Source organism: Lodderomyces beijingensis (assembly GCF_963989305.1).
Source record: "Lodderomyces beijingensis strain CBS 14171 genome assembly, chromosome: 6".
NCBI classification, from domain to species: domain Eukaryota; kingdom Fungi; phylum Ascomycota; class Pichiomycetes; order Serinales; family Debaryomycetaceae; genus Lodderomyces; species Lodderomyces beijingensis.
In genome coordinates this window covers 657,531-669,910 of record NC_089975.1, presented here as the reverse complement: position 1 = coordinate 669,910, position 12,380 = coordinate 657,531, and the positions used below count along the sequence as shown (strand labels likewise).

The 12,380-nt window shown below is 45.1% G+C and overlaps 3 protein-coding genes across 3 annotated transcripts; 1 reads left to right on the top strand and 2 right to left on the bottom strand. All coding sequences in view use genetic code 12, as the record gives it.

Moving 5' to 3' along the window:
• Nucleotides 1-2,357: 2,357 nt before the first annotated feature.
• LODBEIA_P50100 (uncharacterized protein) lies at nucleotides 2,358-4,195 on the top strand (the record flags this gene model as incomplete). The annotated part of the gene is made up of 2 exons (XM_066975296.1): nucleotides 2,358-2,572; nucleotides 2,683-4,195. The coding sequence occupies 2 exons, from the start codon at nucleotides 2,358-2,360 to the stop codon at nucleotides 4,193-4,195; spliced, it is 1,728 nt and encodes a 575-aa protein (XP_066831948.1).
• A 340-nt stretch (nucleotides 4,196-4,535) lies between these two features.
• On the bottom strand, nucleotides 4,536-5,267 carry LODBEIA_P50090 (uncharacterized protein; the record flags this gene model as incomplete). Its single annotated transcript, XM_066975294.1, has 1 exon — nucleotides 4,536-5,267. One exon carries the CDS (start codon nucleotides 5,265-5,267, stop codon nucleotides 4,536-4,538), a length of 732 nt encoding a protein of 243 aa, XP_066831947.1.
• Nucleotides 5,268-8,108: 2,841 nt separating this feature from the next.
• Nucleotides 8,109-11,675, bottom strand: LODBEIA_P50080 (uncharacterized protein; the record flags this gene model as incomplete). Its single annotated transcript, XM_066975293.1, has 1 exon — nucleotides 8,109-11,675. The coding sequence occupies one exon, from the start codon at nucleotides 11,673-11,675 to the stop codon at nucleotides 8,109-8,111; it is 3,567 nt and encodes a 1,188-aa protein (XP_066831946.1).
• Nucleotides 11,676-12,380: the final 705 nt, after the last annotated feature.

The following is a 12,380-nucleotide window of genomic DNA, read 5'->3' as shown; positions in this document are numbered from 1 at the left end:
TATCATACTGGGAGTTTTCATAGGGGACAATTAAAAAGATAAAAGAAGGGCCTACTCTTGTACTGTATCTGCTAGCCAGCTTGGTGCTATCTCTCGATCTGCCTCGCTCTGGTCATATATGTGGGTTTCATTAAACGCGAAATGGACTCTCGCCTGGTCTCCGGTGCATTGGAACGGAGGGTACGCCTTGAAACTACTACCACAACTGATGGTGGCCTTGATCGTCGGCTACGTGTATATCTACGAGATCAGGTATAACTCCACGAATCAACACCAATTTATGTTGCACCCTGAGCTGACCACCACCACCACCACCACCACCTATATGCATCCTGTTTCGACTACCAGGCAGTATAGGGGTCGTAGCATCCACAACTCCTTCGATAAATGGGGTTCTATGAAGAGTGCACACTGTGGCTTATCAGCGCAGACGTTTATCACAAACTTGATCCGAACCGAGTTTTATCAGCACAGTTGAGAACCTTGCATCTTATCTGAAAACTAGTAAACCGTGCTAAAAGGAGAATTCACATCCCCAATTTTTTTTTATCTTTTTTTTTTTTTTTGTTTTGGCAAGAGATCAGCGGGATTGCCTTTGACAATTCATCTAAAGAGCTGGTTCCTGATTGTCTTTTTCTTTTCTTTTTTTTTCTTTTCCGAAACCTTGGACAACACCCGCCTGGAAAGAGAAGGCCCAAGTGGTCTTGACTGTTGAAGCCAAGTCTACATTTTAGATTGCCGGTAGCGAGAGTAGCGAGAGTAACTTCTGCAGAAACTCTGAGATGTCCATGATTTGAAGCATGCCTGCAATAAACCGGACTTTCCCCCCTCCCTCCAATCGAATCAATCTTAAGTCAAAAGACCCTAAAAACAAGACGGACGGAGTCAGAAAATTTCTTAGATAAAGAGAAGTAAGTACGTGGCTGAACCGGGGTGAACCATCAGAGATAAGACAACACATACGATACCAGAGATGTCGAGTTTCTTTTATTGGCCAGGAGGTTAGCAACTTTCTGCCCACTTTCAAAATAAAGTGGGTGGGGGGGGGGGAGGGTTGGTCACGTGATAACAATATTTTTTTGGCACCTAAGATTCACTGCCCAGCTGTGCACCAAGCAGGTCTTGTTGTGAATGGATGGAGTGCCTTTTACTAGCCAAAAATATAAAAAAAGATGCGCTAGAGGTGTTCCGGAACAAGATGCCCGCTGTCTCCGGATAGCTTGCTTGAGACCGAGTCAGAAGTAAAAGAAGTTTCTACTCTTGCGTCTGTCAAAGTCAAGGGTCTCTTCGTCGTGCTTATGGCTCGTGCTGTGAAGGGGTCGTGTGAGGTTTCATTTTTTTTTTCCGGTGGGTGTGTGCTGATAGTTCAAGAAGCTCAAGAAGTTCTTCGTAAACTGGCCAAATTTAGAACCCTCTGCTAGCTTCAGCAACCATTCCAAGACACCATGACTAGGCCGCCCCGCCTCGCCTCGCCTCGAGCTCAAACTTGGACGGGAACCCGAACTCTTGGCTCATGTGCGGTGGTTTGCTGAATGCATATCTGCGTCTGCTCTTACGACAGAAGCCATCCATCGATTATTTACAGACTACGTCGTCCTGGTGTATTTATCTCCTGAATTGTTACCACAAAGATATGAGCAAGATGGAAAATTTTGCCAATTCAAGCAGAGAAAATCGATATCTGACGCTCAATAATATCGCTATCAAAAGCATGTATCGTTGCTTAAAACCTCCACTTTTCTTTGTTTTTTGCTTTTTTTTTTTGCTGTTTGCATTCTGCAAAGTCAGTTCACAACCAGGAGATATAGCTGCTAGGGAATCCAAGACTTATGTTGATGTAGAGACAAAAGAGACAAGCGTGTGATTGACAATGCTGAGAGCCATGCATGGTGAAAATTTTTCTTTTTCCCATCAGTATATTCTTTCATGTATGTCCACTTGAATGTTGATAATCTTTCCGCACACACACACCGGGCGGGAGATAGAGAGACAGCGTGAGAGAAACAGAGAGTGTGTGGGAGCAGCGGACCCGCTGCAAAACAGGAAAACACCTTGCTTCACTATCGCATGCATGGGGAATAAAGTGAAAAAACAAAAAAAAAGAAAGATTTCATCGACTTGAAGAAGAGACAATTACGAGTACAAAAGAGTGGTCCATTTCCCAAGTTCTCATGATGGCTCAGCTTGATCTGGTTGATCCTCTGCTCGGCACTCTGCCTTCAGTTTGAGATATATGTATAAGTAGGTGGTGCTGATCCAATTTAGTTCAATCCAGTTTCATACATCAAGTCGTCATATTACTCAATTAAAATCTTTTTACAACCATAGCATAGCAAGAAAGTTTCACACCTCAATTAATGATTTGGTTTGGCAAGGATAATAAAGAAGCGGAGTCGAATGACAACCACCGCGCAGGTAAAGAGAAAGATGTGATTGCACTGGAAGAGATGTTTGTGGACCATTCCAGTTTATCGTCGCAGTCGGAAAAACAGTCCAATGCAGGCTGGGGCAAGACGCATAGAACATTGCAAAACCGTCACGTGCAGCTCATTGCCATTGGTGGAAGTATAGGGTATGTTTACCAAGATTTGAAAAGGCCTTGATCTTTTCCTTTACTTGTTTGTTTGCTTGTTTTTTTTTTTTGCAAAAGAGTACTAACATTCAGTTTCTTTTTCTTTCCAGAACTGGTCTTTTCGTTACTATTGGTACCACTGGGTTGACCGCTGGAGGCCCGCTTGGGCTCTTGTTGTCGTACTTGTTGGCAACAATCATGATTATGTTGTTGACCACGGCTATGGGAGAAATGGTCTCGTACATGCCGGTGAACTCGCCTTTTTTAAATATGGCCGGAAGAGTCATTGATCCTGCTTTTGAAGCTGCCGCCTCGGTCAATTTCTGGATCATGCAGAGTCTTTACATTCCCTTTGAAATCACTGCAGTCAACGGTGTTATCCACTTTTGGCGTGACGACTACTCGCCCGCAATCACCTTGTGCATTCAAATCGCCGTCTACGCTGCCATTAATCTTTACGCCGTGAGGATCTTTGGTGAATGTGAGTTTTGGTTTTCCCTTTGCAAATTGGTCTTGTGTATTGGGTTGTTTTTTTTCACGCTCATCACCATGTGCGGAGGTAACCCAAAAGGCGATGCGTTTGGCTTTCGAAACTGGCACGTTGCAGGCGGACCCATTGGCGTGATGTATACAACGGGGAGCTTGGGTCGATTTCAAGGATTCTTGTATAGTCTCAGAAACAGTGCCTCGTTCACGTGTGTTGGCTCGGAGTACCTCTCGATGACCGCGTCCGAGCTGGTCAATCCGAGATACAATATGCCAATTGCGTTTAGAACTGTGTTGTACCGTTTGGTGGTTTTCTACGTTGGCGGTGCCTTGTGTGTCGGTATCTTGATCGCTTACAACGATCCCCAGTATGTCAAGTTGAGTTCAGCCAGCTCCAACGGTGCCTCGTCTCCATATGTGGTTGCCATGCAGAACTTGGGCATCAAAGTCTTGCCCCACATCACCAACGGGATCATTTTGACATCTGCGTTCCTGGCTGGCTGTTCTTACACCTATACCTCATCGCGTTGCTTGTACAATTTGGCCGTCAAGGGTTTTGTCCCTTCGTTTTTCAAGAAATGCACCAAGCAAGGTGTGCCAATCTTTTGTGTGTTTGTTTCCATTTGTTTCTCGTTGTTGTCGTTGATGCAATTGGGAGATGCCGGAACCAAGGTGTTGAACTTTATGGTTAATTTGTGTACTGGGTCGCAGATTTTGAACTATGCCTTTATGTGTATCACCTACATTGGTTTCTACTTTGCATGCAAGGCGCAGGGAGTCGACCGTTCCAAGTTTACATACAGAGCATGGTTCCAACCTTATTTGATTTATATTGCCACGGGATACTACATCATCATGGTTGTTATCTTGGGCTACCATGTGCTTATGCCCGGTCGTTGGCTGATTGATGACTTTTTGTTCAGTTACATTATGATTTTCGTTTCGTTGGCGGTGTTTATTGCGTGGAAGTTGATCAAGAAAACCAAGTTTGTCAAGCCTTCGGAAGCGGATTTGACGAGTGGATTGGACGAGATTGAGGCTCATGAGTTTGAGTACAATGCGCAAAAGGGAGACGAGCAGGAAGCGGAAACCGGGTTCAAAGGAAAGATCAAGGGCATCTTGCATTGGGTATTCTGATTCCAGTCGGCTTGAGATGTTCTTGTCCCCTCCGTATATTCACTTCTTTGTATATTAGCTTTATGTGTACAAACGTTTTATTTGCGCTGCAATAGTTGATCTTTGGTGTATTCGTAACTTTTTTTTTTTACTGGTAATAAAACCAACGCTCCAAAACCGTTCTTAGTTACAATCGCGATCTCATGATGATTCCACTTGATTAATTCCCGTAGATGATGAAGAGAGAGGCAGAGACCAAAAAACTCGGCTCATACACATGTGACACATCTAAATATAAAAAGAAACCGGGTATATTCTAAGTAAATAACGTCTATTTTTTTGACGAAAAAATCTCATAGTTCTAGATGGAATCCAACCATTGCCAAGTGATAGGGATCCGTCCCAAACCCTTATCGGCTATAGATTCAAATGCAGTAGGCGAGAAGTCCAAGTCGTTATACTGACAGCCTTCGCACCGGTCCACAATAGTGACATCGACCGATTTACCTTGGTATGAAGCTCTGATTTTCTTGCCGCACAAGGTATTATGGTTTGGATTTCCCCCGGGGGTGTATTTATCGAACAATTGATGCGAGATGGCGATGACGTTCTCGGAGTTGGAGTGGACGACGCCGCATGCGCCCATGCCGACGTCGTAGTAGGTGCCTTGGCCCGATTGGACGGCGCCGTTGGCTTGTGTGGTGGTTGTTGATGGAGCGCTTGAGGTGGTGGTTTGTGCTGGTGGAGGAGGAGGGGGTGCAGCTTGAGTCGTTACTGGTGGAGCTGCTGGAGGAGGTGGAGGAGGAGGGGGTGCAGCTTGAGTCGTTACTGGTGAAGCTGCTGGAGAAGGAACCTCGACAACGACATTCTCAGTTGGAAGTGCAGCTTTAGCGACCGGAGTAGTCTCAGATGGAGCTTCAGTGGCAGCAGCAGCTGGGGGGTTGTTGTCGTTGTCACTTGGAGTAATTGTGGCACCGTGTTGGTCAACGATGACAGTTGTGTAGGAGGTGAGGACCACGGTGTGGACGTTTGCTGGAGCAGCTTGGACTATGCTCGATAACAAACCTGCAAGAATGACTGTAGAGAATCTCATGATTTACTGGAAGGAGCGCGTTAAGGAAAGACTGGTGAGTAGGCTAATGAGAATGAATGAATGAATGTGGTTGGACTCGGCAGGCAAGGAGTGACTGAGTTGGAGGTGGTGTTGGAAGCTGGCTGGTGAACTCGGAAAGAGAGACGGACAGATTTCAATAAATCATGGGGACCGAGAAGAGGGTATTTATATATAAGATATCCATAATTATTGCACTTGGCAGAGTGCTTTGGGCGAATCTAGAAAATGTTGATAATTAGCTTAAAAAAAAGAGGTGTTTCAATTCAAACAAATAAAGAAAATTAAAAACGCATATAATATGAAAGGGGGTAGTATTTTGCATTTGGTGATTTGGTTGGTGGTTGTGGTTATGGTTATGGTTCCTTTGGGGATATAGGTTGCGTTTGCGTTTGTGTCACTGTTGCAAACATTTGCAGCAATTAAAATAAAAAAAAAAAAAAAAAAAAGAAAGGGATCCGATCTTGTTGTGGGTCCAACAGCCAAACACCAAGCCCAACTCAAGCAATTCCCACGAATCGTACGGCACCGTGAACTACTTTAAGTGGTTGACGTTGTTTGCTTCGCAATTGAAGGAGCACTTGGTGTACAATTTGGTGGGGTCTATAAAGTATAGCTCACAACCAGACGATCTCACGGCATTTGTATGGAGATGCGGATTCATGCCATGAGTTCCTAATCGGGAAGAAATTCTCTCTCTCTATTTTTCTTGATATTATTCTTTGGGCCGCCCGCACCTACAACACCCCCCCTCCCCTCCGGTCGAGATGGCTGGTTTTCATCTAGCTTGGATGTTGACGTCTTGACTGAGAACAGACGTCATTGAAAGGATGAGGGTAAAATAAGAAGCTTTTGAAAGATGGAAGAGCAATAGCTGCAAATGTCAAAGGATGCGCTCCATAGACGCAAAATCCTTCCCTTCGTAAAAAAAAAAAAAGAATCATGCAGCCGAAGTTAGCGTGTGAGAGCGGGCGAAACATCTTCACCCTGCAAACGTTTGTCATTTGGGCTCTTCGACTTGGGGAATAAAGAACAAAGCTTTTTAGTGAAAGTTAGAGGACCTCCGCCTTGAGAGGGAGAGTAGTCCGGAACGTGGGTTGTCTGGGCCAATGCCAACTTCTGTGCTGTTTCATGGTGATCGTGGTGGTGGTGGGGCTAGAACTGGCGGTAGTCACCGGTCGTCGCGCACTTCACGTAAAAGTGGGAATTATACGCGCGGAAAAAAAAGAAGAGAGTTGTTGTTGTTGTTGTTGCCCAAAGGATTTGCGACACTTCTCCATCACCTCCATCACGCAGCACCATTTGGGGTTTCAAGTGCCGATCTCAACGTGAAACGTAGCCCCAGGGTTCCCACATGAAGGAATATTTTTTTCTTAGAGCCCCCCTTGCTGTTTCCACCTTTTGTTTAGTTTGAACAAAGAAACCTTCATCTCCCGACCCTTTCGCCAGAGAGTGCGTGTGTGCGTGTTTTTCAAAGGATCTCCGGTCGGTAGGTTAGTTTGTTTACCCCCCCTGCGTGTGCCATGTCCTCCTCGGACGTTGGTGTAAGCGGATGGCAGGGCCACCAATGAAACCAGAGCGACGCATTTGCATGTTTTTCTTTAGCCATATGGCACGTCAATAACAGTGTAAAACTTGGTAAACTGACATTTTGCAGCCAACCAAGGTCAAAAAGGAAAAAAAAATTTGCATCCTCTGATTGACTGGGTGGTGGTACCTGAGAAGTAGGAGTTTCCTGGTACGGTAGTTTCGACAACAGCCAATCCCCGTTGTCGTTAATTGGAACCCACGAGTGTCAACTTGCTGAAGCAGTTTCAAATTAACAATTTGCTTTTAGATATTTTAATTAGGTACAGTTATGAGCTAACGAGAAAGAAAGAGAGAAAGACAGGGGGCGACTCCTGGAGTACGCCAATTGGCTGTCGGGAGAGTCTTTTCTTTTTATGCCTAAATTACAACACAGATGCCGCGATTCTGGACTTTGATTGATATAATTGCAAAATAGGGGAAGATGTGCAGGGAGGGAGAGTGTGTGAGATACGCATGGTGAATCAAGGCATCGGGAATTAGTTGCAAAAATTCCAATTTTTTCGCAGCCAGAAAAACAAAAACTTAAAAAAAGAGCCGGAATCGAGACATAATCCCGGGAACAACCACACCAAAGGATGAACTGATGGTATCGGTATCGTGAAGTATCCCAAACAGATAAATCCATGGCTTCGATTCCTCACTTCATTTTATCTGGTTTTGAGATGTCCTCTTGTGTAAATGCAGCAGATGACAACGCAATTTCCCACTCCTTTAGTTTAAATTTGAACCGAATGAGCGTCTCTTGCCTTTCCCCCGTGTTGCAATTCAGCAGCTTCGGAGCTTCGATTAGTCCACTCCCTTTCGCTAATCGTCTTTTGAAACCACGAGTCCACGTTGTTCACACTCTATCAGCTCAAAACCACTCCCTGTCTTTCCTCTCCTGACAGAGTTTGAGATGGAAAGCTGACGGACAACTCACTACGCACATGCATTACTTCAACGCCAATCGCGCCGTGCGGTAAAAAAAAAACAACTAAGTCTAGATTGAAAGCCATGCCGTTGCAGCACGATTACTTTTCAAAAGAAATCGGCGTTGAAGTCGGTATACTTTTCAAAGTCGTGTATTTAGAAAACACACCAAATTAGGGCTGTCAACCGAAGGAATAAATCGAATCTATCTCCTTTCTCTTTTTTTTTTTTTTGAAACTTCTGGCCAAAGACCCAACGACGATTGTGATTTTTTCTCCACCATCTACAATTTCTTTCCCCAAGTTTACTATCGATCGTGTATCTTCAGTCTATACATCTATCAGAAAATACCGTTTCTAGTTGACTGAATAACCATTTACTTTGAAATGACGTCAAACCAATTGTCTTTGCTCTCAATCTCATGTTGCGATCATCGGTGATCAACACACAATACTTGAATAGCTTTGCCATTCGCGAATTGAGAACAGACGGCTCGTATGATCCCGCACCGTCGTTTTTGCTCAATTGCATGTAATGCGAGTTTTGGCGGTCATAAGGGTCGTCATCAATAAGACGCGACGACGAGGCAAACGCGCCATAGGATTTCGAAAACGGCGAAAGCTTGAGATTGAGACCTTTCATTGTCCTCTTGCCCAAGTCATCGTACTCGTTGACCGCGTGCAAAATGGTCTCATCCACGTTGGATCTCCAGTTGGAATTGTTTTCAAACTCAATGGTTTCGTTGATGTCCAGAGCCACAGTGCCGTCGAATCGCAAAGGTATAATCTCCCTCGTAAGGTAGAGCTCGCGTATGATAATAACCGATCTGGTTGCCGCGTCGGCAATCGTGGCCTCGGCTGACTTGCGCAATGCTCTCAATTCTTGGAAAACAATCAAGGGAATGGTGATTTTCAACACGCCGCTCCTGACACACTTGTAGATCCGTCCGCAATGCTTCAACCAGATGTTGGTGTCTAGCGTTATATGCGTGATATTGCTATCGATCTTGTCGCCGAAATTGCCTTCAATGTCGTCGTTGTTCAAGCTGCCCAACGCCAACGGATCCGTGGGAGTGCCGATGAAGCTGTCGTTGTAAAAATCTGGTACGCCTCCGTTACTGCCTCTTCCGTAGTGTTGTTGTTGTTGCTGTTGATGAGGATGGGAATGATGAGGATTATGAGAGTGAAGCTGCTGGTGTTGCGAAAGGCTATCGTACTCGTCATCATAGTGAATATTGTCATCGTCATCGCCTTCGCCCTCACCCTCGCCTTCATCCTCATCGTCGATTATATCGTCCTCCAACTCCACGTTTTCGTCTTCATAAAGATGGCTATCTAGTCCGCCAAACCACAATTCGTCCTTTTGCAACGACGTTAACGCATTGTTGGTTTCCATGGTCAAGTTTTCCAACGATATGGACTGAATAAAGTTATTCTGCGAAAACCTCACATCGGAGACAAACTCTTCTGCAAACGACTCATTCACCGTCTTTAAATAAACCTGTTCGTCAAACTTGAACTCGGTGCTGGTGCGAACCAAGCCAAACTCGTAATCATCGGTAATCGTTCTAGCCAACAAAATGATACGGATAATTCTTTCGTCATTATCGGACTCCAACTTATTCTTTGATTTTTCGTCGTAATTGTCCGATGGCATATTCACCACTGGGTACGTGCCGCAGATGGGCAAATCAAACAAATTGTTATTCTTCACCCCGGCGTCATCCAAGTCAATGTAGTCACCTTTTTCATTGATGAAATCAAACCACAAGGTGCCCCAGCATTTCCAAACCTCGGGCAAGAACTCGTTTTCGCAAAACCACAAGATGTAGGGCAATTGCAAATACTGAGTGTACAATGCACATAAGCGAGGACTGTTTTTCACAAACGCCAAGAGCGAGTTGAGGTAATTAATGAGCGATTCCCATGGAAACAAGGTTTTGAATAGCCAGTGGAACATTGGCTGGGCAACCGCGTATTTCTTTGTTGCCTCACCAACACTCACCAAAAAATAAAGCCACACAATAACGTGCGAGGTCGAGGCTTGCTTTGGACCAATCAAATAATGGTTGAGGATCCGCATCGACAACTCCAACACGGACTTGTTGATGTATTGTAAACTGTGAAACCAATCATAGTTATGCATGTGGGCAGCAACTACGGACTGCCCGTCGATGCCGCTAGTTGTTCCCATGTTTGAAAGCATCACCTCCTCTGTTTGCGAAACGCTCCTTGTCTTCCGCTTTCGATCCTTCTTGTCTTTTCTCTCCTTCAATGCCTCTGGCAATTCAAACAACTTGGCAAATGGGTTCTTGGCATCGCCAAAGCCAATCAAATGATTAATGTTGGAAATGGCAAAGAGCGAGCCCTTGTTGAACCAAAAGTTCATCTTTTCCAATGTGTTTGTAGCGCTGGGTGGCTGTATCGGACCGCCGCTCATGCCCGACGCGTGCGCGAGATGTTGGGGAAGCTTGTGATAATAAGGATTACTTGTCTCCGGGGACGACATGTTTCCGCCCGTGGAGTACATCTCCCTTGTAAAGAAATTGTACCCGTTTGAGTCTGATCCAAACGTCAAGCCATACCTGGTGACCAAGTCCATGCCGTATTGTAACTGGGAGTCATGGATATTCTCCACCGAGCCGCCTTCGCTGTTTCGCCCATTATAAATGCTTAGTAAAACTTTATGAATCTTGATGAAGTCTATAATTGGCAATTCTAGTAATGATAAAATGTTTCTTTGTGTGCAAATGTTTTCAACCACAAGTCTCAAGTAGTGTTGCGTGGGCACAAACGGATCACGGCAAGTGACAGATTTGCTGATGTTGACGAGGGCGTCTAGATTGTCCTGCTGTACTGTGCACATGTGGTAGTAAATCTTGCCGTGTCCGTAAAGTGTCTTCATGGCGACCGAGTACCAATATTCAGCGCTGACTTTCCAGTCGATCGATTTGGACGAGTACAAGGCAATGGCCATTCGGGACAAGTCTCCCAATTTCTCGGCCCACCATCCTTCCATCTCCAAGATGGGATCTGTTAGATTGGAAATGATGTTGAAGCAATGCGATATGAAACACGAGCAGATCTCGTGATCTTGGAAAATGCCCATGATGTTTTTCAAAACTTCTAGGAATCCCACTATTCCGTAAACCCACATTCTGCGGGGGATCTTGTACAACTCTACAATGTTTTTCCCCGTTTTGAACTGTGTTTGATTCGACGACGGCTTTAGTGAAGTCACCAAGAAATCATAGTAATTGTCCAACAAGTTGATATTGTGGTGATATACTGTCCACAAGTCGTTCAGCAACTCGGAAGTCCTAGTGGAGCTCGACGCCAATGACGAGTTTGAATTAAGGGAGCTAGATATGTTTTGGTTGACGATTTGAGATCCGTAGACTAAACTTGGGTTCGAATTAGTAGTGATTTGATTGATCTTGATTGTGATTTCTATGCAGTTTTTTTGAACGAGTTCTTCATAATTGACAATGTTTTTGTACGTTTCCTTCAATTTGGTGGCTAGCTGTTGTTCTTCATCAGACATGGCCCGCTGCTGCTGCTGCTGTTGTTGTTGTTGTTGTTGTTGTTGCTGTTGTCCCGTGTGGTCGAAAACTTGCAGTTGTTGAAAATGCAGTGCCTGTTGCCGTTGCTGTTGTTGTTGTGGTAATGGTGGCTGTGGTGGCTGTGGTGGTTGCTGGTTCTCTTGAGAGGCAATAGAATGTCTTTGAGAATGCAGGACGGGGGGTTGTGGAGGCATGACCTCTGGTTTGACCTCGGGAGCCACCAGATCTGACAGATCAGATTGGTTTTGGTTTACTGGAGTTAGATGTGGATTATTATTGATATTGGGAGACGAGGGAACTTCATAGGCTGAAGGGGTTGGTGTTTTCATGTGCTGAAATACATTTTTGCGAATTGTGTGTGCCATTTGCGACGCCAGGGTTTTCGTGATTGGACTGGAATCGCTGATTTGTTTTGAATAGGTATAGCGACTAGCAAATTTTAAATCTCCCGCTGCAACTCTTGACACTGATGGCGAGTGTAGAGTCGGTTGGTGTACCTGGTTTCGATCTCTTGCTACGAGATAATGCTGGTTGCAGATGTGGTGGCGGTGGTGGCGGTGTTGGTGTTTTCGTTTGTGGTTGTACTGGTGATGATGGTGCAAGTGGTTGTGGTAATGGTGGTGTTTTCGGTTGTGGTTGTTCTTAAAAGCTTGTTGTCGATGTTGTAAAACCCGCGGGTGATGTAATTTTTGTTGGTTGGACATGAATGGCAGTAAATGATTATTATCGCTCTTGTCAACACCACCACTACCGCCGCCACTGCCGCTGCCACAAGTGGGATTGGTGCCGGTAAGGTGAGGATAAGCTCCACCAATGGCCAAGGGGCGCTGATACGTATGGTGAATGCTGAGGTTAGCAGAGGCTATGGGATCTTCGCAAGGGTAACTGTCCATTAATTCAATGAGAGAGAAGGGGAACGGGGGAACGGGGGAACGGACAAAGGATACAAGAAGAGGAAGGGAGATGAAGAGATGAAGTGAAAGGCCGTTGAACAACTCGACACTTGCCACCACCACCAGCAGTACCATTTCCAT